Raw genomic sequence first — 27,740 nt, 5'->3', positions numbered from 1 at the left:
TAATGTTGTTGTTCCGCTCTGTGCCCGGCATTCCATTCCATCTTTAGAATTCTATTCCCAGATCAGAGCTTCGTTTCATGTTCGATCGAACAAAATTTAAGTAACCAACAAGACGTCGACCCCGGCAAAGAGGAACGTGGAACGTGCTGTGAAGGAGCAGTGCTAGCAATGTTGTGTTTCTCAAGCCAAATGTGACGATATGGATTCGTCTGCACATACATCTAGACATGGTGATAGGACTGCTCAGGGCGTGGCACAATGTTTTCGACACTACTCAGTACTCAACTAGCAGCCAATGTAGGCAGTTTTGGAAATCCCATGATGCATGATGCAGGGTACATACCATACACACTACACAGTGCCGTGGGCCCTCCGGGCGGCACATGTCAATGGAAATGGAATGGGCGGCTATTCCGTGCCCTCACGGGCCTTTTTGTCCACCTCCGCTCAGGTTTTTTTGCTCCCTCACACCGAAGCCGCCCAGACGCGTGTGCGGCCCAGCGTCGCGCCTGCCCGTCACTCCTCCACCGGCCCCTTCCTTGGTACGGCAGCAATAGCATGGGTGGAGCAATGGTGAATGGTGGACGAGGGGGCTGACTGCCTGCATGGGTCTCCGTAGGAAGAGTCAGAAACGTCCGATGCAAGCAGGCCGCAGTTGCTGATAACGGATGCGGTCCTTTTATCTTCTTCTTCACCGGCACCCAGCCACCAACGGCTGAGGCTGGCAGCGTCACCCACCAGCCCGCCCGCTCACTCCGTCTCGAATAGTCCACAGCACACGCAAAAAGCCCGGCAGTTTGTTTTTGGATCGTCTGATGTAGGCTGATACCAGTACAATTGCAGACCGCCAGATGATTCGAAACTGTTTGCAACGTGACCCGGCTTTTGCTTCCTCTGTTTCTCTGTCGACTGCAATGTTGCATAGTACTGCATAGTGGATAGCGATGGGCTGTGATCTCCTGTACCACGGTGGGCCGATGAACCGGGCCACAAATCTCAAATCTCGATGTCATGGAGAATATAATGATGGGCGGGAGCTTTGGGCTCCTTCTGCACCTGCACAATGCCATTCCTCCCGCTCTTGGGTTCAATGACTTCATTTGTCCCCTGGCGGTGCTGGTCAATGCTCCGATAGGGGTATCGGACGTTAGCACGGGGACGAGAGAGAAGGCGACGATGTGTGCGGGAAAGAGGAGCTCTGTGCTATCATGCGGGACCTGCCGATCTCTTTAGGCATTGGTGGTTGATGAAACGGCTACCGTTTCAGGCGGCGAGGTTCTAGCCTGTCTTCTCCGTCCGCCCGCGGGGATCCCAATCAGAACCTGAAAAGCTTCGTTACAGTCACTTGGCTGCTCGCAACTAAAATACCTGCATGCACGGATGACGGAATACGGCGCGTTGGGTTTGAAATTCAATACATCCCATCCCACCACACATACCAGCCTATTTCCAGACCCCCCCTACTATGTAGGCACTGACGACGCCAGCTCAGAGAAGTTTGCAGTTGGCGCAGGCAAGGTAGGTGGGCGCCGTGAAAAGGCACACAAGTTCAGACAGCTGCCTTTGATTGGGCGGTCTGATTTCCGAAACTAATTCGCTGGGGGCCGAACTCAAAGAATCGGCTGTCTCAGCCCCCCTTCACGAGTCGCTAGTGGCGATGGAAGCTGGAAGCATCCATAATTACAGTCCTGGGCCGCAACACAGCAGCACCAAGGACAAGCACCTAGGCAGGTGATGCTGGCTTTGTGCTACCCGCAGGATACGGACTCGATCGCCGCGCCGCTTTGGAGAGTGGTGAAAGTGCATCGCATTGGCAGCCATTTCCCTCTGCCGTCGACCCAAGACTAAGCTTTGCCTACAGCTCCCTCTGCGGTTGATAACTTAGCGATGAACTGCTCGTTGGGCTGTTGGACTGTTGGACCAGTACATGTTGTGACTTGATGTAAGCTGCTAGCATGCTATAAACCTGTATCGAATTTATCGATCTCCGGTATAGTACCTACCTAGTAGGAGGAAGGTGGGCATGTATACCATAGTACGCATGGTAAAATGTTCGCTCGGGTTGAGCTACCATCCTACCCTTACCTGGTTGGTCTCTCCGCCTTGGGCCTTGGCACTGGTTGACTGCATCGATCGGGATGTTTCGAGACGAACTTGTTGGAGGCTGATCGACTTTACACTCCGAGTAGGCTTCACTTTCCGTCTCGCCATCCGGAAACGATGGGCCGGTGTCAGGATATGAAAGCAACAGAAAAAAATACTATGTATCCGAGAACTGCGCGATATTTGCAACGAGCGCCCTTCGCGGCGGCCGTTATGTTGTTGAGGTGAGACGGGATTACGGATAGCTGTGTGTGTATTTTGGTCATCAGCCCAGGGTTCTGCCGTTCTGAATACGATACGACATTGCGAACAAGCGCCCTACCTGGACCGTGCTCGGTTTCAAATCCAGGGGGCAGCCTCAAGCGATTGGTGAGCGCGTTGGCAGCCCATCCAATCAATCCGCCGCCGCCGCCCCCTCCCATGCCCCCACAAGGGGAGCGCGCTGCACTTCACCACCAAGCAGCGCAGCAGGGAGAGACACAGTCCAGGCAAGCAGCAGGCAGCGCCGGCCCTTCATCCAGCCTGAATTGCCCCCAAGGCAATTTGAAATTTCCATGGAATCCACAGCTTCGGGGTTTCGTCCCACTCACTCACGCCCAGGTAGGGAGGTAGTCCTGCAGCTGCAGCCCCTGACCTGGCCTCGTTTTTCTAGCTTGTTTGCGAAATACGTATGTACTGTACATACACACATACATACTACCCGGCCTCATAGTATCTCCCCGGATTGGAGGCAGTAACCCGTAATACGGGATTACTTGACTACCTTGTGCCCCCTCCCCGTCCCATCGACACGAGATCCTTGACTCCTCAACCCACAGACATCGTTTACTGACGGGGGACTGGGCGTCATCTTTCTTTCCTTTCTCTTTATTTTGTTGTAAGCAGCGCTCTGTCTCTGCTCTGCTGCCCCGCCCAGCTGCGCGTTGCCATCACGAAAAGGGAAAAGAAAAGAAAGAATTTGGCCCGCCACCAACGGTGCTCGAGGGATCTGAAATTGGATTTGCCGGTCGACCAACACCAAACCGCCTCAGGGATCCTGCTGCTGCTGCTTCGTGCAGCGCGCCCGACAGACACGTCTCCTTCCCGCATCAGCAAGCCGCCGCTGGCCTGCTGACAGACGGTGAAGAGGGCTGGATACCCTTTGTCACCACCTTGCCACCCCCACAGATACTAGTATCAGTATCCGTGCTGTGCTGCCCTGTTCCAAAGGAACGCGACAACCCGAAGCTCCCCCTATTCCAAGATAGCGTCGTTCGTCGTGCGTTCCCTGCGCAAGGGCCTCGCTGCGCCGCCGGCAACACCAAACAAACAAGCCAAAAAAGACCAACACCCCCATCGCGCCCACCCTCTGGCTCTATCGCCTCCTCGCCTCTGCACTCATGCTGTCGATTTGATAACCCCCCGTCGTCATCATGGCCATGTTGGCGTCAAAGTCGTTTTCGGCCACGCTGGGCTCTCAGCAGCCCTCGGGTCTGATGGCAACCACGCCGCAAACAGCATACCCGCCCAGCAGACGCGCTCCTGCCGTGCCCATGGCGAGCCAGTCCTTCGCCAGCCCTACCGAGTCCGAATTCTCCGACGTCGACGGGCCCTCGTCGGTCAAGAACTGGAACGAGGACCAGGTCTGCGACTACCTCAGGAGTGTCAAATGCGGCGAGTACGAGAAGATATTTCGAAAGAACCACATCAACGGCGAGAATCTCCTCGAGATGGACAAGGAGGTCCTCAAGGAGATGGGAATAGATAAAGTCGGTGACCGCGTCCGGTTGTTTCTGGGCATTAAGAAGCTGCGGACAAAGACATACGCGAATCAGAAGAAGCGGAATAGGGTAGGTTGCCGCGAGAACTTTCCCCTATCTGTAGTTGTTCCTATCTAACTGCGGCTTCAGGACTCGTTTGGTGGGCTTGACGTTCAGTATATGCCGCCATCGGCTTCGCCGCGGCCCCTGAACCCTGGGAACAGGACGGCTGCCCCTAATTTGGCGAACAAGAGATACTCGCGCCAATACGACATGTCCGCCGTCGTAGACCCCTCAAAGCCGTCCTCGAGGCCGACTTCGCCGTTACCCGGCACCGACTTCAGAGCGGCCGGCCGGCAACGATATGCCCAGCCACAGGGATACTCGAGCCAACAGACACCCACCGCATCGTCGAGATTCCCCATGTCTCCTCCCGATGCGCTCCCTGGCAGATTGGTGCCGGCACACACCAGAAACAATTCCAGCATGGACGGCTCGCTCATGGCCGCGCTTCCGCAGGGCCAGGACGTGATCCGTGTCATCTCCACGGGGGGTGTAACCAAAGTTGTCAAGATTGCCGACTGCAACACATGCGAGGAAGTCATGCGAGTCACTCTTCGCAAGTTTGCCCTGCGCGAGGACCACGAGCGGAATTACTGCTTCTGGGTTCTTGCAGGCGTAGACCCTGATCCGAAGCAGTGTCGGCGTCTGGGAGACACGGAACTGTGGAGGGTTATCAAGGACCACACCCGCCCGGAACGGAACCGTCTGATTCTGAGACGTGTTCCTGCTGGAGAACCCGGGATGTCGGAGCTTGAGAGGGCTGCCGCCATCGGCATGGAAGAAGCCCAGCAGAACCACAACCGTGCCCTCGAAAACATAACTAAACAGAGCCAGCTCAAGATCCAAAAAGTCCTCGGCGAGAGCTGGGAGAACATGCAGCCGCCCCTCTCCCCCGTCTCGTACCAGGACCGAGAGAGAAATGTCTATAATGCGGCCAGGGATCTGGAGCGGCCGGCCCCGGTGGAGACGCCTCGAGCCGGGCCCCGTCGCAAAGGTGTCCCCGGGCTCCGCCAGTTCGGTGGCTTGAGGCCGCCTAGCGAGCTCATCGCCTCTGATCTCACGAGCTACTTTCCGGATCACTCAAGAGAACAAATCGACAGGACAGCTCGCCTGTCCATGCGACGGTCTGCCCGTCTCAGCAAGATAAACAGCCGCCTGAGCGTTGCCAGCACCATGAGCTTTGCCTCTAGCATCCAAGATGCCCCGCCCATCCCCACCATTGCGGACAGTTGGCTGACCGCCTCCAACCAAATCGCCAAGGTCCGTCCTCGCGACGCGCAGGGGAGAATGCCGCACGGGTATCGGGACTCGATTGCTTCCTCTGTGCTTGACACTCTCCAGGAGGAATCATCCCCAACGGAGCCAAACCGGAAGTCGTACATTTCCTTCGCCGATAGCGGCTCCGACACGGCTGCGCTGAGCATCACCGACCCTGACGGGCACGTAAGGCACAGCTATTTCGACGGCGAGAGCACAACCGGCTCCGGGGGCTCCATCCAGGAGGTCAACCAGGCCCTGAACGAGGATGGAGAAGACGCCGACGAGGAGCTGCAGAGCTTCCTCGCTGGCGAATCGTGGGACGACAGCAAGTGGATGAAGGGTGCCTTGATCGGCCAGGGATCTTTCGGTTCCGTCTATCTCGCACTGCACGCCGTCACGGGTGAGCTGCTTGCTGTGAAGCAGGTCGAGGCGCCCGGCGCGAGCGCCAACAGCCAGAGCGATTCGAGGAAGAAGAGCATGATAGAGGCTTTGAAGCGCGAGATTAGCCTCCTGCGTGACCTCCGACACCCCAACATTGTGCAGTATCTGGGATGCGGCTCGTCGGCCGAGTATCTCAATATTTTCCTCGAGTACGTGCCTGGTGGCTCGGTGCAGACCATGCTCAACTCGTATGGCGCATTGCCGGAGCCTCTCGTTCGCAGCTTCGTCCGGCAGATCCTCAACGGCCTGTCGTATCTCCACAACCGCGACATTATCCACCGCGACATCAAGGGTGCCAACATCCTGGTGGACAACAAGGGCACCATCAAGATTTCCGATTTTGGTATCTCAAAGAAACTCGAGGCGACAAACATCCTCAACGGCGCCAACAACAACAAACATCGGCCATCTCTTCAGGGTTCCGTCTTCTGGATGGCGCCCGAGGTTGTTAAGCAGACTTCGTACACGCGCAAAGCAGACATCTGGTCCCTGGGCTGTCTCGTCGTTGAGATGATGACGGGCACCCACCCGTTTCCCGACTGCACCCAGTTGCAGGCCATCTTCAAGATTGGTGGATCCAAGGCCGCTCCCACAATCCCAGACCATGCCAGCGAAGAGGCCAAGCAGTTCCTTGTCCAGACCTTTGAGATGGACCACAACAAGCGCCCAAGTGCCGACGATCTAATGCTAAGCCCCTTCCTAACGCCGGCCACATAAACCACCTACCTACTACCTAAGCGGCATTTTCCCGCTCTCGATGCCTAGGATTTATTGTAGAGCCAGCTAGCACGCTACATTTTTGATACAGGGACAAGACATGTTTTATTTGATGAGTCGATGGACGACAATGAAGGACATAAGTGGACGTGACGCGGTCATAGAGATTGATGTGTTGGTACATACAATTGATCACTCTTCGCATTCTCAAGGGATGGCTGGGGGGGGTTTCTGAATTTATGTTTCTCGGTCGCTGGATGGCCCCTAGATACACGCATGGAACGAGCGGGACTTTTTTCTCATGGGTTACTACTACTATCTCCACCTCGACACGTACGCACGGAGGAGCAGAAAGATGGAAAGCATTTACATTGAATGTCACGAATTATGGGATATGTTAGCCTCAAAGAAGTGGTTAAACGATTATTATTACCTTACCTGCCTGTTTACCTATTCGTGTACGCACCGGGTCTTTTTTTTGGGGGGGGGGGGGGACGCTGGATGGGGAGAGGACAAATTGGAAGTTGCTTGCAATAATTCTTGTACTCCTCGCTACACTTCAATTGGGTGCCCCAAGTCTCCCCCGATCTGCCTTTGTGGTGCTGGGTTATCATTATTTATATTCTCTGGTCTGTGCGAGACTCGGCCACACAAGATACATCTATATCACGTACAAGTTGATTGTGACCATTTTAGTGCGTGCATGGTAATAGGTATAAGCTATTTTCACCTTGGTGATAAATCTAATTTGTGGGACTCGCTTTTAGAGTAGATGAAATAAAATATTAAAATATATCGCGTACGTGCGTAGCTTGTACCTTTGCTTTTTGCACGTGTTTGTGCATTTGCTTGGGTGTCTGGAGGCTGGTTATTTGTATTGCTATACCACATATACATTTGACTTGTGGAATGGCTTCTCGATAAAGTCGACGACCAAAAAAAGATAAAATAGCGTACACATGCCCAATTCTGTCCGAGGAGGAGGAGGCTGGGTTTAGAGTTGATTAATTAATTCTCCTCTATATACACCTATTTTACTCGTTCAGACATGCTGGCGTGCCCGCTGTTTACCCTCACCTCTTTCTGCTCTATTAATAGGAGCCCACCCAGCGCGACCCTTCATTGGGCGTTGCTAGAGCCGACAAACCCGTAAAAGCACACATACCTCGCGTTTCCGAGTATACCGCAGCACTGTGCTATACTATACCCTCAGCAACGCACTTGCTGGACGATATGTCGGTAAGGTGGTCGGTATGTGGCAGGAGCTGTAGCCCGCCCCATTTAGAGGTCGGGTAGTTGCCGTGTATCCGTCCATCTGCGTCCTGTGTTTCGGGAACCCGATGGATCAAGCCCAGTAGATGGTTTTCACTGCCTAGGGAGTTGATATGCTTTGCTTTCCATGTCCAGTTATCGGTTTGCTACCATATGCCATCATATAATAAGAATGGAATGAACAAGGGAGAGGGGAGGGGGGGCTGGCAGTAACGCGGTCGTTCAATGGTATGTACTGTACCGACTAGCCCCTTTATACACGACAGATACATGATAGAGACAGCTAAAACCGAGTCTAGGTATATATCAACAATATACCAGCGCCGTCTCAACAGTCTCAGCAATGTCTAGACTTCAAAATCTGTGAAAGATAAAAAATGTAAAATCTCAGTTTATCTTCCTTCCAGTTAAGCCAAACCAAACCAAAAGTGCCTGCCTGCCTTCCCCTGCCATGATGATGCTTTAATCCAGAACCGCCCGCCTCCGGGACTGATTGGTCTGCCTTTACCCACCATATGCATGCAATGAGTGCCGCCGTGGTGTATAACATATGAACAGAAGAAGAAGAAGAATCGCATGATATCGTCGCCCTTTGGAACCCCCCTTTTTTAATCGACATTCCAGAGAGAAAAGAAATGTGTTGTGCCCCGCCCCTTTTGAATGATTATGCGTTGGAAAAAAGTAAATGATAACCTCCAAAAACAAAAACTCCCCGTGGTATGCAGAGTGTATGCCAATCCAAAAAGAAATATAAGAAAAAAGCCGCGCTATAAAATGATCATAACGCCCGAGACCAGCGCCACCGAGACGGCAACTATGGCGCTCAAGACGGGGGCAAAAGTGTTCCCGGCCGAGCTACCAAGGCCCAGTCCGTTGGACAAGGACGGGTTGGACACGCCGGCGGTAGCGGCCACGGGGTTGGCCACCAGTGTGGCGCCCGGGACGGAGTTGGCGCCCGTGCCAATCTCGACCACGTTGGACGCGGTCGAGTTGAACTTTGTGGGGGCGAGCGAGATCTGGTTGTTGTCGAGGTCGTAGACGACATAGGCAGAGCGGAGGAAGGTGTCACCCAGGACGTTGGTGCCGCTACCGGCGGGGGCGATGCCGAAGAGGCAGGCCGGGACGCCGTTCTGGAAGGTGGGGCGCGTGCCGCTCGACGTGACGAGGTCCAGGACTAGCTCGTTCATGTCGACCGAGATGGTGGGCGACGAGAAGGTGAAGTCCATGGTCGACGTGTTCCGGGCCAGGGAGCAGGGGACGTAGGCCGCGCCCTGCTCGCTGTCGTACTGGGCGCCGACGTCGTTGTAGATGTCCTGGACGACCGCGTCGGGCAGGTAGGTGAGAGACGAGCCCGTGTCGAGCAGGACGCCCAGCGCCATGTTGTCGGCGACGGTGGTGCCGGCGACCTTGAGCGACGTCAGGGTGATGAGGAACTCGGCAAAGACGCCGCGCTCGGCTAGGACCGGGAGGGTCTGCAGGTCGCCCGTGTACTTTTCTGTGTCGACGCCTCCAAAGAGGATGCTCCCCGTGTTGGAGGAGAGGTCGTTGAGCCACAGGCTGTATGCGTTGGACTGGATCAAGCCGTCGGCTGCCATGGCCGCTGGCAGGTTGTTGTAGGCAGGCTTACCGGCGCGGCCAACCTGGACCTCGTTGAGGGCGTAGCCAATGCCCAGAATGCCCTGGGCATTTGTGCTCGAGTAGCCTATGCCGAACTGCAACCTATCGAGCTTCTGGCCGCCGAAACTGACCGTGTCCGAGACATAGTCTCCGGCAGCGCCCGAGCCGTCAACATATGATATGTTGAAGTAGCTCCCGATGTACTCGTATGTGGACGAAGAGTTTGCCGTGTAGGTGCCTGCGAATTTGCAGGGTTGGGACGACTCTCTGCAGAGCTGTGAGCTCGGGGTGTTGACCCATAGATCACTGCTGCCCGTGTCGAGGTGCAACCTCAGGGACTTTGGGGGTGTGCCGATAGTTGCGTTGATGAAATATAGTGTTTCCTGGGCCCGGTTAGCGGTGCATAGTGTAGAAGACGAGATGAGACATAATTACCTCGTTGTCTAGGCTGACGGCTAGAGTGCCTCTCCTCCTTAACTTGTCCCGGTGCGCCGGGTTTAAGACCGGCCGCCTCTCGGTCTGCAGACCGACGATTCTGGGCCCATTCTGCCTTTGTTGTATTGTCAGGCCTTCGGTTGTTGTGAGGACCGAGGCCACCAAGGCCAAAACCGCTGCAGTTCTCATTTTCCACGTCCGTCCGATTCGGTGCCGGCAGGGTCGATATCCAAGGTCCAAGGGGGGTCCAGGCAGGGCGGGCGGCACAACCAAGAAAAATGTCTCGTGATGCTATAACAATAACATGGGGACAGGTGAGAACGAAGCCTGGGTGAGACTATGGCTTCTATATACAAACAACAGGCTTTGTTTCGGTGGCGGTGACTTTTGAGGCAGTGCGTGCGCAAACACTGCTGAGAATGCGAGGCCTGAGGCCTGAGAGGGGGGGGGAGATTCGTCACCCTCCGGGGTTCAGGGTTTCCGTGTAAGCCGATGCTGTTGCCAGTGCAGTGGCCTGGGCTGGGATCGAGGCAAGACCGGAGAGACCTCGAACTAGCCCCTCACTAAGCCCAAGTGCTGAGTTTATTTGTCGAGACGGAAATAGTCGGCCAAGGGGTAAAACAACAGACGTCGAGCTATCACTAGGCAGGTATCTCTCCCCAAAGTAGACGACGGGCAGTTCAGCTGTAAGAGGAGAGAAAGAGCAAGAGCAAGAGCAAGAGCAAGAGCAAGAACAAGAACAAGAACAAGAACAAGAACAAGAACAAGAACAAGAACAAAAACAAAAACAAAACGAGAGACGAAGCAAGCAGCAAACTGGGAACCACGAGCTACAAGACCCTACTGCTACCTGCTACGTACCGAGACGAGTCTCGACCGATCTCCACGATGCGTCCATCCATCGAGCAGGGGGGCTCAAGGAGACAGGGGGCAGAGGGCAGAGGGTAGGGGAGCCGGTTTCCCGAGACAGACTGCGGAAGACGGAAGTCTCACCTTGCGCTGGGCGCCATGACCCGCGCTGAAGCTGCGGGCATTGGGGGGGGGGGCAAGCCATTGATGGTCAAGGGCTTGGCATGGGTGTGCCCTTGCGGGGGAGGAGGGGGCTGGGGCTGGGGCGAGACGACGACGTTTGGGAAAATATACCGTACTGGATGGTTGAGTCGCGGCGAAACAGGCACCTATCTTTTTGGCAGCAAACTGTTTGCCTGGATAGCGCGACCTTGCAAGAGAGGACACGCCAGGCGCCCCGTTCCAGCAGCACCCCTGTAATCACCAAAATTCCGCGCAAAGGAGAGCCGAGCTCCCGAGAAACGGGCGGAGTGCAGACGACGACTGCTGCAGACGACCCGTAGTGGGGTGCGACTAGTTCTGCGAAGGTGACGCAAGCGACTGCAGAACAACAGTTCCCACGCAACTCCTCATTCATGGAATCCAGAACCCTTGGATGGCCAACGGGTTTCCAGTTGAGTTGTCCCGCACAGCAGCGAATGGTAATAAGCAGGGAAACTCTAAGAGTTAGGGGACGTACGTATGGACACACAGGCTCTGGGTGGGGTTGACGCGCGTCCTCGGCGAACAACACCAGGGCACCTGTCTGGCTGGTGCGTGTCGTCTGACTGTGTGCCCAGGGCTTGGTGGTGGGGATGGGAAATTTCAAGCAATCCGCTCCCTGACGAAATCCGGTCTGGTGTGAATGAGATTCGATATTTCACGAATGCTAATTCCGCCCCCCGGGTTAGGGTTCTGGCCACTTATTTCACCTACTTTTCACACACTGAATTTCATGACGCCTCGATATGAAATGCCTTTCACGCTCTGCGGTGAGGGCCGAAAGTCAATTCAGACCGACCGATTAATCGTCTCATCTCACGAATGGTGGCTGCACCCCGAGCCGAGCAGCGGGTTGCCAAAGACTGACTAGAGGCAGCTTTCGTAGCTCTAGTTCAAACCCTGGATGGTTGTTGGCGGGACTCCGTATCCGTACTTGAAAAGAATGAGGGTGATGGCAGATAAATTAGCCAAGATATAGCCTTTGCTAGGCATTCCAAACGGGAGATAAGCCTCTAATTAGATGTGAGGCTCCAAGACCTATCACCTCCTATTGAGAAACTTGTATCCGTAGGGCAAGCAGTAAGACTTCCCGCATCTTAAACAATCCCCTATTGACTCCCAAACATCCAGGAATTGGACGAAAGGTGTATACTGCAGCAGATAGGGAGCTAGCTGTCGCTCCAGTCTTTTTGTTAGTAGTATTGAGCCCGAGGTTTGGGAAGCCGCATGGAGTCGTTTGGCGACTGGCTGCAAAGTTGTCGTTTTGGGGGACCGGACGGAAAAAGGGGAGGGGGATATTTGAAACGTTGATGCTGCCAAGCCCCCTCATCTGATACCCATGTTGCGGATCAGACGCCTCATTTTGAAGGTTCCAGCTTGGCGGTCCCCGGTTGCACCTGCCGCCTAGTGCGCTGGGCGGCTAGTCAGTTACGGTATTAGCCTTCCAGTGGCCAGTCGTCACCCCCCTCTGAGATGATAGAATATGTGGGAAAAGTCGGGATTGTTCTGGATTCTCGATACCGGCCGTGACGTTAGTGCTATAATAGTTTATTCTTCTTCCTACAGGGGCATCTTAGAGAGGTCGACTGAGTTTACCGGGGCCCTGTGGCTATATGACATGGAACTACGCCGTCAGGGGTGCAACTTCATGTTTCGGTCTCCGTAGTTGGCGGGAGCCGAAAAGAGCATCCCGCCCAAGGTAAGGGGCCTGAGGCAAGGGACTGACTGGGCTGGAGTACGCCGAATACGGAGTAGAGTACTCCGTACGTGGGGAAACATCGGCCCCCCGGCCCCGCTAGTTATGAGCGAGCGGCCAGCGGCCTTGATCTACACTAAGCTAGGAAGAACAACAGATCAGTCCCCGGAGCGGGCCCGCCACCCCGGCCATGGCCGACCGACTGCCGGCCGGCCGGCCTCATCTGATATAGTTGACAGCAGATAGAGCTCATGTGGTGGCTGTGCTCTGGCGGGGAAAAGCGGACAGCCTCGTATCGCCTATCAGGTGGCTCCCACTATGGCCGAAACAGTGCAGGCAGCCAGCCGGCCATACACCAGCCTTGCAAGCTGCGAGTCCAAGCCAAGCCTTGGGACTCGTCAGCCGCTCCCTCCATCCCCGACAAAGTGTCGACGACTGGGCAAAGGGATAAAGAATAGATAATATAATGATTAGACGGCCCCCCATTTAGGAATACAGTCCACACAATTGCCCAACTAGACCAAGTAGACAGCACCGTTTGTCTCTCTGCCACTTCGATTTGACTGCCATCTCGGTTTGAGCTCGATACAGGACAAGTCAGCTGTCACTGTGTATCATCTCTGCTATCCAACATGGACGTCTACGCTGCTAACATGGATCGCTGGTACGGCTACCGCCCCTCTATCTACCCTAGGTACCCAGCAGCTGACAACTATGGCCACCACTACACAGCCCCGTATATGCCGTATGTCCTCTGTCCTCTCCGGTCTGTCTGCGCGGATGACATAACAGCCCTGTAGTCCTTCTTCGGCGCCATGGGCTGCGCGTGCGCCATCGTCTTCACCGTCATGGGCGCGTCGTACGGCACGGCCAAGTCGTCCGGCGCCATCTTCTCGTCGGGCATCATCCGGCCTGACCGGCTGATGCAGAACACGTTTGTCTTTTCCCCTTTCGCCCTATCGCCCTTTCGCCCTCTTTCCCTTTTTCTCTCTCACTTCCATTCCAAACTGACTAATATTGGTTGGGCGTGGAAAGGCTGTGCGCCATCATGGCGCAGATCCTCTCCATCTACGGCCTCGTCACCAGCGTCATTATCTCGGGCAACCTAGTCGAGAAGATGGCGCTGCACACGGCCTTCCTCCAGCTCGGCGCCGGCCTGGCCGTCGGCCTGTGCGGCCTGGCTGCCGGGTTCTCTATTGGCGTCGTGGGAGATGCCGGAGGTTAGTTTTTTTCTTTTTCTTCTTCTTTTATTACATTTAGAACTCCTCACCCCTCCCCCCCCCCCTCATGACTACCTACATGAAGGACTTGCATCAAAACAAACCAAACACGCTAACCAGCCCCTTCCATCTACACCAATAAAAGTGAGAGCGAGTACGCAGCAGCCGCGCCTCTACATCGGCATGGTCCTGATCCTGATCTTCGCCGAGGTGTTGGGCCTGTACGGCGTGATCGTGTCGATCCTGATGCTGACGCGGTCGACGCTAGGCGTGACGGATTGTCCGTATTGAGGTGGTTAAATGTCATCATGCAAGCAGGAGCAGGGAAGAGGCATTTATTTGTTCGGTTGTTTAATTCACTAGTGCCGTTGGGGTGGTGATTGTGGTACAAGAGAGAACTTATTTCACCTAGCCCCTTTTTCTCTCTACGAAAACAACCAAAAACCCACACCATAACAGACATTCGATAATAATAGACCTACGCCAAGTTTCACCATTTAAATGTATTCCTGACTCAACTGGGTATATCAGACTTCCTGACTTTGCCATTCAAGCCTAGCTCGGCATCACAGCAAGAGATAGACTTTAAGCGTATATACACCCCTACTCACCCGCTTGCCACCCCCACATCACATGTGCGGCGTAGGAACTGTTTTGGATTTCATCTTATTCCAAACGATATTACTGGGAACCCCTATAGTGCCCACTCGCTTTTATCTTCCTCGTCTTTAACAAACGGCTCATTTATCCTCCTGATAGCATATTCACTACACAGGATACTAAAGAGAGAAATGTTAGATAACGCAATAGATCTTTCACGAGTTGAGAGAATGAGAGGGAAGGGGAAGCCTGAGCAGGGAAAAAGATGAGGGGAAGAAAAGACTCACCAAGCCGAAGCCACGAGAGAATCCAGCTCCGCAATCATGGCGTCGCGCTTCGCGCCGCTGACCAAGCCCTTGGTAATCTGCACCTGGCACTCCTTGATGCGCTTGCTCTTCGCCGGGCCGGCCTGCTCGAGAACCTTGCGGCCGAGGCAGTCGGAATGGAAGGCGTGCTGGCAAGGAAAGACAAAAAACTGCCTGCTGAGCAGGGGGAGGGTGCAAACATAACACTTCTCCCCTGGCTCGACAATGGCGTACCGGTGGTCGAGCGCCGCAATGTCCACCTTGATGTTGGCCGCCGTCTGGCTCGACTCGTCCATCTCGCGCCGGAGCCCGTCAATATTTCGGCTGTAGTCCTCGAGCGCCGCGCATATCTCTTCCTTGAAATCGTCAATCACCACGAAGTCAGGGAAAAAAGGGATCAGGTCCTCAATTTTGAGCAGGTCGCACCGCTTCAGGAACTCTATGGCCGTCTTGATGCCATTGGACTGCGAGATGACCTTCTTTGCCACGGCTAGCCACAGTTTTTTCCGCAGCGGCGGGTTGGACATGGGACGGTCGGCGATGATGGCCGCCAAGTCTACCTGGTCGTGCGACAGCGCCAGGTCCACCGCCTGGACGTATTGGCCCATGCTGGTGTATATGTGGGCACACGAAAGAACCCGGTGGTTCTGTATGCATAGCCGGAGGGCAAAGTCTGGGTCAAACCTGGGCTCGTCGCCCTGCGATTCCAGGTACGCGAGGAGTGCTGATTCGTCTTTTGAGGGATGCGACGCATAGATGGAGACTAGGGTGTTGTGTATCGCAGAATCGACAGAGCTGAGCTGGTTTACAACGTACTGGAGGTAGCGGATGGCTTGGTTTTGGGACAGGGAGCCCTTGAAATTCCGGTCATACTCGAGCAGTGCTGGTATAAGGTTGCGAGGCTTCAGGTTAGCCTGCCGCATGAGAACCTCTACCAGCTCGGTAGCCGCGTGCGTCATAAGCACGCTGCTATAGCGGTAAAAGACCTCGGCATCTGTCTGTCGCTTGAGGACGCTCAAGGCCTCAGCCCACCGTTCTCGCTGAACCCAGTAGGAAAGAACGAAATTGTAGTCGTTTACGGCGTTCGCGTAGAAGAGAAGCTCCTCTTCTCGGCCGTGGCTGCTGATGACGTCGTAGACGGTTTTCTTGTCCAAATTTGACTTGTGTTTGTTGACAAAGTCTTGGTACTCGGCCCGGACCGTATCTAGCTGTTCTTTTGTCTGGGTAGGGTTCAGCGTCTCGGATAGCTCAGCCCCTGTGATAATTGTATCGTCAAGCGAGTTGAGCTTGGCCATAAACACTTCGACCAGCCAGCTTGCTATCATGACCCTTTGCATGACGGACGATTTTTTATACGTGCCTAATTTTGCCAGGAGGTACTTCCGGAGAGCATCCGGCTGGTTGTTGTCGATGAATGTGAGCGCCACTTCTTCAAACTGCTTCCTGCTCTTACCGTAGACGCCAGCAGCTTCGAGGTACAGCCCCTTGCCGACTAGATAGTCACCCGAAGCGGTCGCAACCGCGTCTCTCTCTGCCGGGGTGTGAGCATACTGCAGGGCAGCATCAAACTGTTGCATCTGCAGCATAATCTTCCAAATATGCCTGTCCTCGTCCCGCACAACGATTTCAAAGATTTCTTGGGACGTGAAGAGCCAGAACGTGTTCTTTTGAATATCAACGCATAGGCCAATAGCCTTTTGACCCTGTTTCAGGATAACTTGGTCGTAGACGACGGAGCTCGTCAGCCGGTTGGCGGCAACTACCTGGTCTCCGACCAGGCTGACGACATGCCACTGGGTTAGTGCTATTGCGTCAATATAATCAGTCGCTGCTCTCCTCCGTCCCGCCGTTTCCGAGCCGGCTAGTTGTGACCGCGGAAGGAGCTTGGCTTCAGAAAAGACCTTGGCCCCGAGCTCAGATCCAACGGGGTTGACAAGCAGCTTCCCGTGGTATACACCGTGCGAGGACAGCCAAGCAAAGGCGCGGTCCGGCATGATATCCCCTGGGAATCTCGAGGCACCCTGGACGTCAGGAGAGACGACAAGGGCCGAAGCAGCAGCCGCAGCAGCAGCCGCGGACCGAGGCAGTTCGTGAATGACGGGCTGCTCTGATTCGAACAGCTTGGAGTAGATGGATCCGCTCCCGTCGTGGCCGCGGCCAACCTTGCCGACGAGGTGGAAAAGCGTGCTCTGGGTGCTCACCAAGACCCGGCGCATGTCGGCACGGCCAGGTAGGGCGTCAACCCAGAGGCCGGTAATGGGGCCATCGGGGTACTTCTGCAGAAGCTTGAGATACTTGTCCTCTCTACGGTAGAACTCGGTCGACGTCTCGATGTAGCCCTCGTATATGTTGCCGTCCGAGGTGCCAATGAGAATCTCGCGCGTCGAGGCGGTGGGCAGGGCGGGGTTCCAGGCAATGCTCTCGATGTGGACGCCGCGGAGACGGGCGAGGGGGCGCAGCTGGCGCGTCTGCGAGTGCAGATAGTAGTTCTCGGCGAGCGACGTGCATACGATCAAGTGTGAGGCCGTGGGGTCGAGCAACATGCGGCGGATGACGCCCACCTCAGCTGGCTTCTTGGGGAGGTCGATGTCTGCAGCGCGCGCTCGTTAGCAATGGCACGACATGGCACGCACGGCGAGGCCGGCAGGAAAGAAGCGTCTCCTACCATCGATGTCCTCGGGTCTGTTGAGGTCTATGCGCAGGATGCGGCCGTTGGAGAGGGCTAAAACAAGAACGTTGTTGGCGACCTGGGCTGCGACGAAGTCAGCAGCTATGGGGAACTGGAGCTGCACGCGCTCGACGTCGAAGATGGGCAACGCCCCTTCGCCGGCGAGGTCGGCTACCGCGCCGGCCGCCACGAAGCCGTTGGATGCGTCAAGCGCCATCGTGGGTATGTCGACCTCAATCCGCCCGCATCGTGGGTGCGGTCGTTGTCCTTGGGGTACCTTGGCAAGGTAGATCTAGGTCCTGATCCACACACCGGCTAGAGAGCACCGGCTAGGCTAGCAATTGCACAATTTATGCAAAGAGTACAACGCCACAGCCAAAAAACAGCGGGGAGCCGTCCAAGTACAGGCCAGGGCCCTATGCAGGTCGGTTAGGCTTGATTCGGTTAGGTTGGGCACACCCTTGATGCCTTACGTAATGCCCTGCCTCGCTGAATCTTTGGTATTTTCGTTGTCTTGTGCCTTGAACCTTTGTTTACGAAGTAAACAAGCCGTATTCTCTGTGGTGTTGTTGCAAGCCCGCGTACTGATCGCACGATGGCCTCTCGAAGCCCGCACACGGCCCGTACGATAGATGAACCCCAGCAAAGCCACCCTATCTCCCTGTCTCCCTGTCTAGCGACCCTGACTCTGAAGAAAGTAATGCCGGCGAGGACGCCGTACAGCGGCCTTATGAAGACAACCTTTCCGGCCGTGAGGAAAATGATGATGCCGACCTTCCAATGCCCGGCTGGTAGCCAAAACAGAATTTTCCGATCCGGTCACCTCAACGGCAGAGAGAGCGCCCGACCCCGACCCCGGCACCCGTTGACAGTCCTGTTGACAGTCAGTCTGACAGTTATACTCAGGTGAAGAAATCCAGTATGAACTGGTCGTTGGAGCTCACATACGAATTAATCAAGGAGGTACACGTCTCCTATTCGGCAGGTCTACTTGTACCTACCAAAAAAGGCGGCGGCTTTCTTCGTAATGTATATGAAGCGTAGGCTAGCGAACTTAACAAGCGGTCTAGCCTCAGGATTGCTGGATGAAGATGAAGAAGGTGAGGTAAGTCAAGTGGATGTTGGATTATTCGGGAGCCTCTTTTAACGTTGAGACCGGGAGGATTCTTGAGAGCGATTACCTTTGGGATGCCTTGGAGACGAATTTCGCTGTGGAGGGTAGAGAGGTTCGTGAAGTAAGTAAAATTCAACGCGAGCGGGAGCGCACGTAGTAGTAATAAAAAGTCGTGATCTTTTTTGTGGTGGTTAGGTAGGAAAATACCGTTATAAGGAGGTCCAGGTCTAAAGTGCTATTAAAATCGCCCAGGTAGAGTAGAAGGTAGGGAGGTGAGGAGTCGATTACTTTATTGCCCATGTATACCGCCTGCCTAATCAAGTAATTGCCATTATTCACCGTCTACGCTAAGTCCTACTATAGTAAGTGTCCTCCCTTATCGGCGAAAAATCCTTATCTGCCCACGCCAAGAAATCCCCCTCGCAACCATCAAGGTACCTCCTGGCCACTTTTTTCCATCCTGACTACCTCTCAATCTAACCACTACCTTCCTGAACACCACAAAACGAAAAGAATCCAGTCTCTTGCTTCATTTTATAGCCTCATACTGATTCATCTCATTCCTGCACTTCTTTCCCGCATTTCCCACCTTCTAGTTACTCTGGCTCACTGATTAAAGGTCCTTACAGCCGCTCGCCGCCGAATATCCAGAGAGCTACGCCCAGTACACTTTCGGTCGGTCCTGAACTTCGCCGCGGTAAGGAAAAGCCTCTCTAACTTCGAGATAGTATCGCAAGTATACCGCTGACTATGGATGAAGTTATATAGGCCTGCTTACCGACCTAGAAGAAGTGAGCGGCATTCCTTCGAGTCTTAATGAAGGCCACGATCTATAAGAACAGCATGACCTTCAGTTCAACGGTATAATACCACGTATTCGAGACTAGGCAGTTTCTCACGTAGCCATTCTACTAATGCCGTGAACTCGGTCTGGGTCATTTGGAAGAGTTCGAAGAAACGCCTTTCTGAGCCGGTCAATAGCCGTACGGCGAATCTATTCGTGGCGAGGTGGCTTCCTTCGTTAATTACGGTCCTTTCGTTTGACTGTGTCGCCTGTGATACTGTAATTGCGGCGAGAGTCATCGCCAGGAAGCCGGCTTTTCGCTTCTGGGCGTTCTGGGCGGTATCGTTGTCGTCCATTGCATCGGCTTGAACGTGGATGACCTTTGACTTCCATTATGCTACTCTTTCTATATAGTATATACTGTTTTTGAATCATCGCGTGTGCGCAAGCCATTCATGCCCAACCGACGCTCAAAACCAGCTTTGGAGAGCGGCTAGCGATTTGGCTGCAAAATGGCCATTTCGACCCAGTTCAAGCCTCTTTTCTTAGTAACTATGCCTAAAATCAACATCTCGAAAGAGACCACTTTTTCGATACATCTGTCGTGCCCTGGCTTGCATTCGAACGTGGCTGAACTCGTCTGCACGTACAAAATTGGTGCCCAAAAGGGTTTGGTGGGTTTCTTGGCAATTTTTAGCGCGACAGCTCGATATTTTGTGCTGACTTGTGCATTTGCTAGCCTTGTGTGGATCAGGACCCTAATAGAAGGTTACGCGCTGGCGAGGGGAGCTTCCAGCTTGCGTCAATGCGTGCTGCCTGTGGGGCTCGGCATCCTCCCCCATAGGTCAACCAACTTATGCCGTGCTCAGATGCAGATCTAAAATGCTATCAGAATCAATAAAAATACTAGTACTGTTTATTCATTACATGATAGTTTTCCAAGTAGCTAGATTTATTTCATTCTCATTATATCAACCGCATTAGTAAGGTAAGGTACCTGCTCAAGGAGTTGATCCCGGGTATCTAATGCCCAATTTTTTACAAAGATAATCAGTATGTTAGGTAAGGTACGGATGCTTAGGTGTCTAGGCAGGTAAAACATCAGGAAGGTAGGTAGGTATCCAATATGGATGTGTGCTTTGCTGCATTCTTTCTTTCCATCATTAGGTCGTCATCGTCTAACATTTCCTCCCCCTTTGGGCTGTCGCTAGGATTTGGCTGCGTGGCAGCCGTCACAGAAGAATTGCGAATGGCGCAAAATGGCCGTCTTTACAAACATAACTCACTTTTCCTCCACTCCCCTCCGAGAGGTAATTTTCATAGCCTCTCGTCCAATTTCAGTGTCCGATTTGACCGGCTTCCAATAGTGTCCCTGTCGTCTTCGCTGAGGTTGTTGATCTCGGCAGTCTCGTTTAGCGCCTGGGCCGTCCACTGGCCGGGCACTTCGGGTTTCTTCCCCGACATGACTCGGAGCTTCATGACAAAACTCTCGGCTCTGACAGGGTCCTCTGCGAGTTTTTTAGTCTCCTTGGCCACCTCGTCGCAGAGTCCCTTCGCATAATCTGCATCCCATCCGAGGTATCTCGTCAGGAGGCGCAATGCCGTCGGCTCGATACCCGTGACGATGGCAAACAGCCAGAACTTCCCGTAGCTGCTGCTCGCCCTGCTCCCGATGCCGAGGTCGTATACCGACTCTCGGATGTCGACGAAGCCCGACTCCATGAGCAACTCTTTCGACATGTGCTGAACGCCCCTCGGCCGGCCGCACTTCTCCAGCGCCTCGTAGATGCCCCTGAAGAGCAGGTGTATGGCCGAGCCCTCCGGGTAGAAGGTCAGGAAGTTCTGGTACGCGTACATGTCGTCAAAGTCGAGAATCTCGATCCAGCCCCCAGGCCGTATGCACTCAAACGCCTGCTCATAGATGAAACTCCAGTCCGTAAATGCTCCAGCCATGTTCCGGAGGTGGACCAAGTCGACTGTAGCCGTGGGGCGGATCCACTCTTCCTCTGCGTTCTCAATGTGGAACTCGATATTGAAGGGCACTTGCTGCGTCGGCTGGATCGGCGCAATATCTGTCCCGAATACCTCGCAGTCGGGATACTTCTCGGCCATGCCAATCGCCCACTCGCCTATGCCGGTGCCAATGTCTAATATGTACTTTGGGTCTTCGAGGGGCACCGTTGTGAGCTCCAGGTCAAAGAGCTTCAGGTATACCTGATGTATCACATATTGGCGCGTCTGCTCCGTCTGATCGATGGGCATGAAGTAATCGCCGCAGTACTGCCGCCCATTTTCCGTCACATACTCGACATCATCGGCATACAGTGTCCGGGACGAGTCTCTGTGCAAAAGCAATCGTAGGCCGCGGTTAGCAAATCAACACCTCTGCGTGCGGCGCACACCCGTCAGACACCTTCCGAGACACGGAGATGTGATGATTGATGACGTACATTGTTCCGGCATCTCGTCCCTGTCCGTACTGAAACGGGTACTCCACCTTGAAGGCAGTCTGCACACCGGGATAAGAGCTCATGGCGTAGACTGACACGGCGCGACCTCGGTAGTCATCCTCGTCCCGGGCAGGATCCGTGTCCGTGTAGTCGCAGTCGTGCCCATGGTCTTGATCTTGGTCCTCCTCTCCTTTGTCCTCCTGTCCTTGCTCATCCGCGTTCGCGTCCGCCTCGTCCCCGTCATCAACTTCGAGGTTGAAGCTGTTGCGCGAGACGTCCATGTCCATGTCCCCGGCGGCATTCTCATAAGGATCGGGGACAAGCGAGTGCCCTAGGTCTCGGGAGGGGACGTCAGCTTCTGGCGCACAGGACATGTCCCGGTGCGATTCCGAATCCTGGGCTGTGCAGCCAGTCTTGGGCTCTGCGTCGGTATGCATCTCGTCTATTTGCAAAAGCGCCCCAGGGTTCGTCTCAACATGTGCCGCCGGCTCCGTCTTTTCTCCATGGGATGGAGTTGCGGGAGTAAAGGAATCGTAGCCGAAGTCGCGAGCTACGCTCTCCGTGGCTACCGGTGAGCCATAGCGTGGAAGAGGCCGGTCTGCGACAGGCTCCTCGGTGCGGAACGTCACCCGCGTACTCGGCGTGACCGTCCGGTGATGCATCGACAAGTCGATAGGCGATGGCCAAGGTGATGGCTGCGCGATTCGACGGATGGGACGATATAGCGCAGCATGCGCAGCACATGAGAGAGAGCGGTCGCGCCGGCTGAGGTAGTACGTCGTATTATAGTCGCAGAGATGGGGCGGCTTTACGGATACAGTCCGATATCATTCAGAGCGAGCTGTATTTCAAAGTCGGCTCATCTCTTACGGCCGTCTTCCTGGTCGCAGGAGCAAAGAAAGGGCACGGAAGACGGGATAGGGACCAAAAGGAATAAGTAATGAGTAGAACTAGATGGGGGAGGTGCCTGTGCTTTGGGGGTTCTAGTTCTCGACGAGGCGACTTGCTTGGCCGGTCCACTAAGTTTGTGCTATTGACTAGCGTACCGAGAGCTGTATGTACTAAAATCCTTGAGGGCCCACGAACGAACGCACCCATGGGACGGTCGGTCGGGCCTCTCCATGCTGCTCGCTATTGACGTGAATGTCCAGGCCCACTATTTCTTTGCCCCCCCCTGCAGCATGGGCACATGGGGTTATCGAGAGCACTGAGTAGCGGGCAGTTCAGCCCCTCACGCCCTGCAACAGTCAAACTCATCACACAAAAAACCGGCGTGTGTAGATATGTCCATCTTTTCACCGATCTCCTAAATCCTCTCATCGACCTGCAAGCCGTAATGCAAAGTCCAGTGCACTTTCACCTTAGGCTGGGCCTAATCCAGGAGGAGGAAGAAGACCAACTCCTTCCTAGTACCTTAGCGCAACATCTCTTCGACTAGACTGGTGACTAAACGAGCTACGGAGTAATGCGGGAATGTGGACTAGCTCTTGCGCCTGCGCCTGCGCCCGGGAGAGAGAAGGAGAGGGGAGAGAGAGGCCGTTTTGCTGACCGGGCCACCACTGACATGATCACAAGGGAAAAACAGGGATCACCCCCCAAATGCAATGGAAGCGAGCTTGCTAGAGACGCTGCAGCTGGCAAAAGGAGGCGGGAAAGTCCTGGCAACTCGGGCTGTCAATGGCCTGTTCGTTCGAACTTGGGAGCTTTGGCCGCCCACCAACATTGCTTTCCCTCACATCCCCCACTCACTTCCTGGGACGCCGCATCGGTGACTGCGCCTTGAGCCCGCATCGGGAACATCTACCTTCCGGGTCCACTAGGATTCTCTCTGCAGTTAGGTTATTTGGGTCATCTCACTGTGAATTCAAGCCTGTGGCCGCGGACTTAATGGCTGCTGGCTTAGTAGTACGTAGACTGGTAGAGAGGGAGAGGGCAGGCAAGCGAGAGGTCACATTTAAGAACTCTTACAGAAGGGGGCAGGCAGGCAAACTGCGGCCCCGGACAGGAACACAACGAAGAAAGCCAGCAGACCGCCAAGTCTTTGTGTCGGCTCGGGGAATCAAGGGATTTCCGATCCCGGCGCTTTGGGCGCGCAAAGGCAAAAGGAGGTCCTCGGCCCGCCCATTATTGTGTGGATCGACTTAGCGAGTGAAGACAAAGGTCAATAATTTCATCCTTACTTTACGGAGTAATAGTCCAAGCTATCGGACGCTTTTTTGTGGGGCTGGATGGATGCTTGCTTGGGCTGAAGAGGGGGCGCGCAGCAGCACAACCATCACACGCACGCACGCACGCACGCACGCAGCCTGGTGCTGCCCTGCCTTCTTGGACATCAAAAGTCCAGGACACTGGGCCGGGACGGCGGACGGGGACGGTTTAGGTTATGCTGCAGGGAGGACGTGCATTGACCAACTGCTTCTATTCTGTGCCTGTTCGATACCCGGCCTGGTGGGTAGGTAGGTAGTTTATAGATTTGGATGTGCAGACAGACCAGACCACTGATTGTATTCCCGGCATCGAGGGCACCACGTAGCCACGTTTGTGAGCAAGGGAATTTTTGAGATTAAAATAAAACGGTGTGTGCCCGGTCCGCGTCCGCACCTAGGAGGCACGGGCGATTGAAAAAAAAAGTCGGGGGACGCGGAGGGAGGGGAAGAGGGGCGGACGGGACAACGATCTGACCTTGCTCTCCGTCCGACCTTCCCCAGGCGGGACCGGAAATGGCAGGGTTGCAAAGTGGTTAGGGGGGTTCGGTTCGGGCGGTGGAGCACACTGGAGACTGGGATCCAGACTTCCTCCAGAGGAAGGGGGAATCTTCATCTGAACTGGCAACCCACAATTTCGATCCCGACACGACGTTCAAGAGCCTTGGAGAAGATGCACGGCCGGGAAACGCAGGCGTGCATCCGCTTGAGCCCGTGGCAGTGGTTGATGGGACGGTCTTGTTGATTCAAGGCATCCAGGGCGCTGGATTGCATCGCAGTCGTGAGCGGTAGCCTAGCGGCATTGGCTCCGATACGCCGGGTTCTTTGTTTAGTGAAACCGTCGACATATAGGCGTCGAAAGTGTGCCGCCCTGCCAGGTTCATTGTGCAATTCTGTGCCGCTCTGTTGAGACGGGATTGTCTGAGTCTCTTTGATTGATATCTACAGTAAGTATCTACCCAAGGTAGTATGGAAGGTACTGAGTAAGATAATTAATTGACTGTCATACCAGAAAGCAGCCGAGTTTGGTTCAATCTCGCCTCCTGTCGCGCAGTTGATTCCGCACTCACCGCCATTCCCGGTAGCCCAAACTGAGCTTACTTCACACATTCACACACCGTGACTTGAACCATCCGTATGACTGAGATATGTATGTACGTACATTAGCCCCTATATAAGGTTTGGAGCCACAGGAGCCATCACTGGTGGACCACGTGGGATGGCGTCTGTTGGCCACAGCAACCTCTTTCACATCGAGTCGAGGCATCGAAACGTCAATCCAATCTCACTGGTCCATGCCTAGTTCGGCACGTGCCATCACACAATGTTCCCATGCAAGCCAGGCTGAGATCAGAGTGGCCCGGCCGTCCGTTTACAAGCCTCGTCTCGTCACCTCGTGTCTGTCCTACTCAGCACCACCCGACATCGACATGTCCAGCAACGCCACACCGGTCTGACAGGCGAGACGTGTCTAACATATGGCGCGTACGCATATTTCGCTGCCTCGGTGGGAGCAAGTCGTGTGGTGGTAATCATCAACGCCTATTCCCTAGTGCGTTTATTTGTATGTCCTTCCTGCTCTCAACCGTGGCCGGTTAACCCTAAGGAGATTGAAAGGGGGGAGAAGATATCAACAGGACAGAACGAGAGTCAATGATACTGAATTACCGACGAGGAATGTATATGCACAGTCCGATCCGCCGCACTCGAGCGCCGATCTAGCGAATCTGCCAAAAGTAAAAGTTCCGTGAACCTTTTTTATTACCGCAAGAACTCAGCCAATGTAACTAGCTGTGTGCTCAAAAGTATTCCGAGCGCCGAACACATATCCCCAAAACAAAAGAAATTCCATATTACCATTCATAATGACGTGTGGCTGTTTCGCCAACTTTCCAAAACTTGAGAACCCGAGCCCTGTGAGGGCGAGTCTTGCACCGAGAACGTGTGCAACTTGGTTTGCATCAGAGTTTGCGCTTCTTGGCCGGAGCATCCTCCCCCAGCGCAGGCTGGGGGTTGTCAGAGACGGGCTCTTTGTCCGAGAGGACTTCAGACCCGGCGACAACGGGGAAAGGGCTGAGAACCTTGCTGATGTCGCCCCACCACTGCTCACCGAAGGCGCGATACCACTCAACCGTGACGTGAAGTCCGTCCTCGAAGCTTGTCTTCTGCTCCCAACCGAGCTGCCGTAGCTTGGTGCCGTCAACGGCGTAGCGGTGGTCGTTGAATGGGCGGTCATGCGTGTATTTCACCCAGCGCCGGAACTCGTCGGCCGTCTCATGGGCCAGGCCCATCTTGGTCAGGAGCTTCCCGCACAGCGACAGGTTACTGATCTCGTCGTACGACCCAACGTTGTAGATCTGCCCCAGCTGCCCCCTATGGAGGATCGTGTCAAAGGCGTCGGCCGCGTCGCCGGCATACAGGTACCGTCGTGTCGGTGAGCCGTCGCCGTGTAGCACTACCGGTTTGCCCCGGTGCAGCAGGCATGCGAATTTTGGTATGATCTCTGCAACCGCAGTTAGCAACAAAGACCGACCGAGTAAGAACTAGCGGAGAGCGGCCGTTTCGCCGGCTTGTCACATGTCCGCCGATTTCTTTCTCAAGACCAAGGGCAGCGGACTTACTTTCTGGGTACTGATGGGGACCATAGACGTTGTTGCTTCTCACGATGATGACGGGGAGCTTGAAACTTTTTTGGTATGAGTGGACCAGCATCTCGGCTGCCGCCTTGCTCGCGGCGTAAGGGTTGGTAGGGGCCAATATGCTGCTCTCCAACAAATCATCGTCATCGTCCTTGACCTCGCCGTACACTTCGTCTGTCGATATGTGGATGAAGCGCTTGATGCCAACCTTCTTGGCACTCTCCAACAGAACGTGTGTACCGTAAACATTGGTGTGCGTGAAGCCATATGAGTTCCCGAAGCTGAGGTCAACATGGGACTGGGCGGCAAAGTGGAAAATGGTGTCGATGTTGTGGCGCTCAAGGCAGTCAACAACTTCGGTTGGGTGCGTGATGTCACCCTGGTAAAAGGTAAAATTTCGTCGTTCGTTCAGCACTCGGGTGTTGTTGAGTGAAGAGCAGTAGTCGAGCTTGTCGAACGAGACAATGTTGTAGGCATGCGGATACGTGAGGGTCAGATGCCGGACGAGCCAGCATGCGCTACGCCATCAAGATCAGCTGAACTGAACGATTTCGATGTCCGAAATCTCCACTGCAGGCCCGAGGCGAGGCGAGGCGAGGCGAGGGGAACAGCGTACATGAAGCCGGCGCCGCCCGTGATCATGATGTTCTTCACATCAGGCAACGGTGTGAATTTGGTAGTGCCGATGAGCACCGGCGCCTCTTTCCAGATCCCGTACTCCTCAAAAAAACCCTGGGCACGACCGTTGGCAAAACCGCCTGTTAGTCGGAGGAATCCGAGTTAGCACGTAATTAGGCGCCATATTGACTTGTATCATGGCCGAGCTCTGGTGAGATGAAGGGGAAGATTGGAGTACTTTGACATAACTCACCCTTTAAGGCCCTACTGGACGTCCCGCCCAAAACCGAACTCGAGGCCGCAGTAGGAGAGCCATTTATCGATTGGGTAGTTGTGATGGCCATTTTGCATGGTATGCGCGTTCTGTTTTTCGATGAGGAAGACAGCCCAGGTCTGCTCCGTGTGCTGCGCCCAAAGCGGATTTGGCGTTTTCACCCAGAGCATAGGAATAGCAGCTCGTCAAATAAATAGGTATGCTTTACGTAAGGCACGCCTCACTGAGGAACGAACGACAAAGAAACAAAAGGGGGAGAGATATCGACTGGAAGCCCGACTTCGGTCCCAGGCAAAACGGGCATCGGCTCCGCTGTTATTGGGGAAGGTGCGGTGTCATTAGACAGAATTCCTCGCAGGGACGGCAGGGCGATGGCTGGTCAAAGATAATCGTCGGGTGAAGGACAGGTGGTGATTATATGTGTTGATATCCCTCCAACGCCATTTCTTTCTTTTTCAGACGAGGGGACCT

The 27,740-nt window shown here is 54.6% G+C and overlaps 8 protein-coding genes across 8 annotated transcripts; 3 read left to right on the top strand and 5 right to left on the bottom strand.

The window, feature by feature from the left end:
• Positions 1-213: 213 nt before the first annotated feature.
• On the bottom strand, positions 214-1,240 carry B0T26DRAFT_213584 (uncharacterized protein). The gene has a single exon (XM_060433807.1). It carries the CDS (start codon positions 1,098-1,100, stop codon positions 387-389), a length of 714 nt encoding a protein of 237 aa, XP_060298258.1. The 5' UTR covers positions 1,101-1,240; the 3' UTR covers positions 214-386.
• A 2,275-nt stretch (positions 1,241-3,515) lies between these two features.
• Positions 3,516-6,323, top strand: B0T26DRAFT_641331 (kinase-like domain-containing protein; the record flags this gene model as incomplete). The annotated part of the gene is made up of 2 exons (XM_060437325.1): positions 3,516-3,932; positions 3,993-6,323. The coding sequence occupies 2 exons, from the start codon at positions 3,516-3,518 to the stop codon at positions 6,321-6,323; spliced, it is 2,748 nt and encodes a 915-aa protein (XP_060298257.1).
• Positions 6,324-8,362: 2,039 nt separating this feature from the next.
• On the bottom strand, positions 8,363-9,836 carry B0T26DRAFT_641221 (aspartic peptidase domain-containing protein; the record flags this gene model as incomplete). The annotated part of the gene is made up of 2 exons (XM_060437310.1): positions 8,363-9,595; positions 9,648-9,836. 2 exons carry the CDS (start codon positions 9,834-9,836, stop codon positions 8,363-8,365), a joined length of 1,422 nt encoding a protein of 473 aa, XP_060298256.1.
• A 3,189-nt stretch (positions 9,837-13,025) lies between these two features.
• Positions 13,026-13,904, top strand: B0T26DRAFT_749747 (uncharacterized protein; the record flags this gene model as incomplete). The annotated part of the gene is made up of 5 exons (XM_060445145.1): positions 13,026-13,057; positions 13,126-13,138; positions 13,194-13,327; positions 13,429-13,613; positions 13,759-13,904. The coding sequence occupies 5 exons, from the start codon at positions 13,026-13,028 to the stop codon at positions 13,902-13,904; spliced, it is 510 nt and encodes a 169-aa protein (XP_060298255.1).
• Positions 13,905-14,191: 287 nt separating this feature from the next.
• On the bottom strand, positions 14,192-17,563 carry B0T26DRAFT_213351 (Pep3/Vps18/deep orange family-domain-containing protein). The gene is made up of 3 exons (XM_060433806.1): positions 17,184-17,563; positions 14,501-17,108; positions 14,192-14,392 (listed from the first exon to the last, which is right to left on the bottom strand). Exons 1-3 carry the CDS (start codon positions 17,401-17,403, stop codon positions 14,308-14,310), a joined length of 2,913 nt encoding a protein of 970 aa, XP_060298254.1. The 5' UTR covers positions 17,404-17,563; the 3' UTR covers positions 14,192-14,307.
• Positions 17,564-19,945: 2,382 nt separating this feature from the next.
• On the bottom strand, positions 19,946-22,577 carry B0T26DRAFT_702274 (S-adenosyl-L-methionine-dependent methyltransferase). The gene is made up of 2 exons (XM_060441622.1): positions 21,535-22,577; positions 19,946-21,425 (listed from the first exon to the last, which is right to left on the bottom strand). The coding sequence occupies exons 1-2, from the start codon at positions 22,194-22,196 to the stop codon at positions 20,402-20,404; spliced, it is 1,686 nt and encodes a 561-aa protein (XP_060298253.1). The 5' UTR covers positions 22,197-22,577; the 3' UTR covers positions 19,946-20,401.
• On the top strand, positions 22,578-23,869 carry B0T26DRAFT_702268 (uncharacterized protein). The gene is made up of 2 exons (XM_060441621.1): positions 22,578-23,192; positions 23,252-23,869. The coding sequence occupies exons 1-2, from the start codon at positions 23,000-23,002 to the stop codon at positions 23,677-23,679; spliced, it is 621 nt and encodes a 206-aa protein (XP_060298252.1). The 5' UTR covers positions 22,578-22,999; the 3' UTR covers positions 23,680-23,869.
• Positions 23,870-25,659: 1,790 nt separating this feature from the next.
• On the bottom strand, positions 25,660-27,715 carry B0T26DRAFT_213114 (dtdp-glucose-dehydratase). The gene is made up of 4 exons (XM_060433805.1): positions 27,249-27,715; positions 26,994-27,135; positions 26,360-26,895; positions 25,660-26,241 (listed from the first exon to the last, which is right to left on the bottom strand). Exons 1-4 carry the CDS (start codon positions 27,337-27,339, stop codon positions 25,700-25,702), a joined length of 1,311 nt encoding a protein of 436 aa, XP_060298251.1. The 5' UTR covers positions 27,340-27,715; the 3' UTR covers positions 25,660-25,699.
• Between the last annotated feature and the right edge of the window lie 25 nt (positions 27,716-27,740).

Source organism: Lasiosphaeria miniovina (genome assembly GCF_030549165.1).
Source record: "Lasiosphaeria miniovina strain SMH2392-1A chromosome Unknown B0T26scaffold_3, whole genome shotgun sequence".
Lineage (NCBI taxonomy): Eukaryota > Fungi > Ascomycota > Sordariomycetes > Sordariales > Lasiosphaeriaceae > Lasiosphaeria > Lasiosphaeria miniovina.
This window is presented reverse-complemented; position numbering and strand designations above follow the sequence as displayed.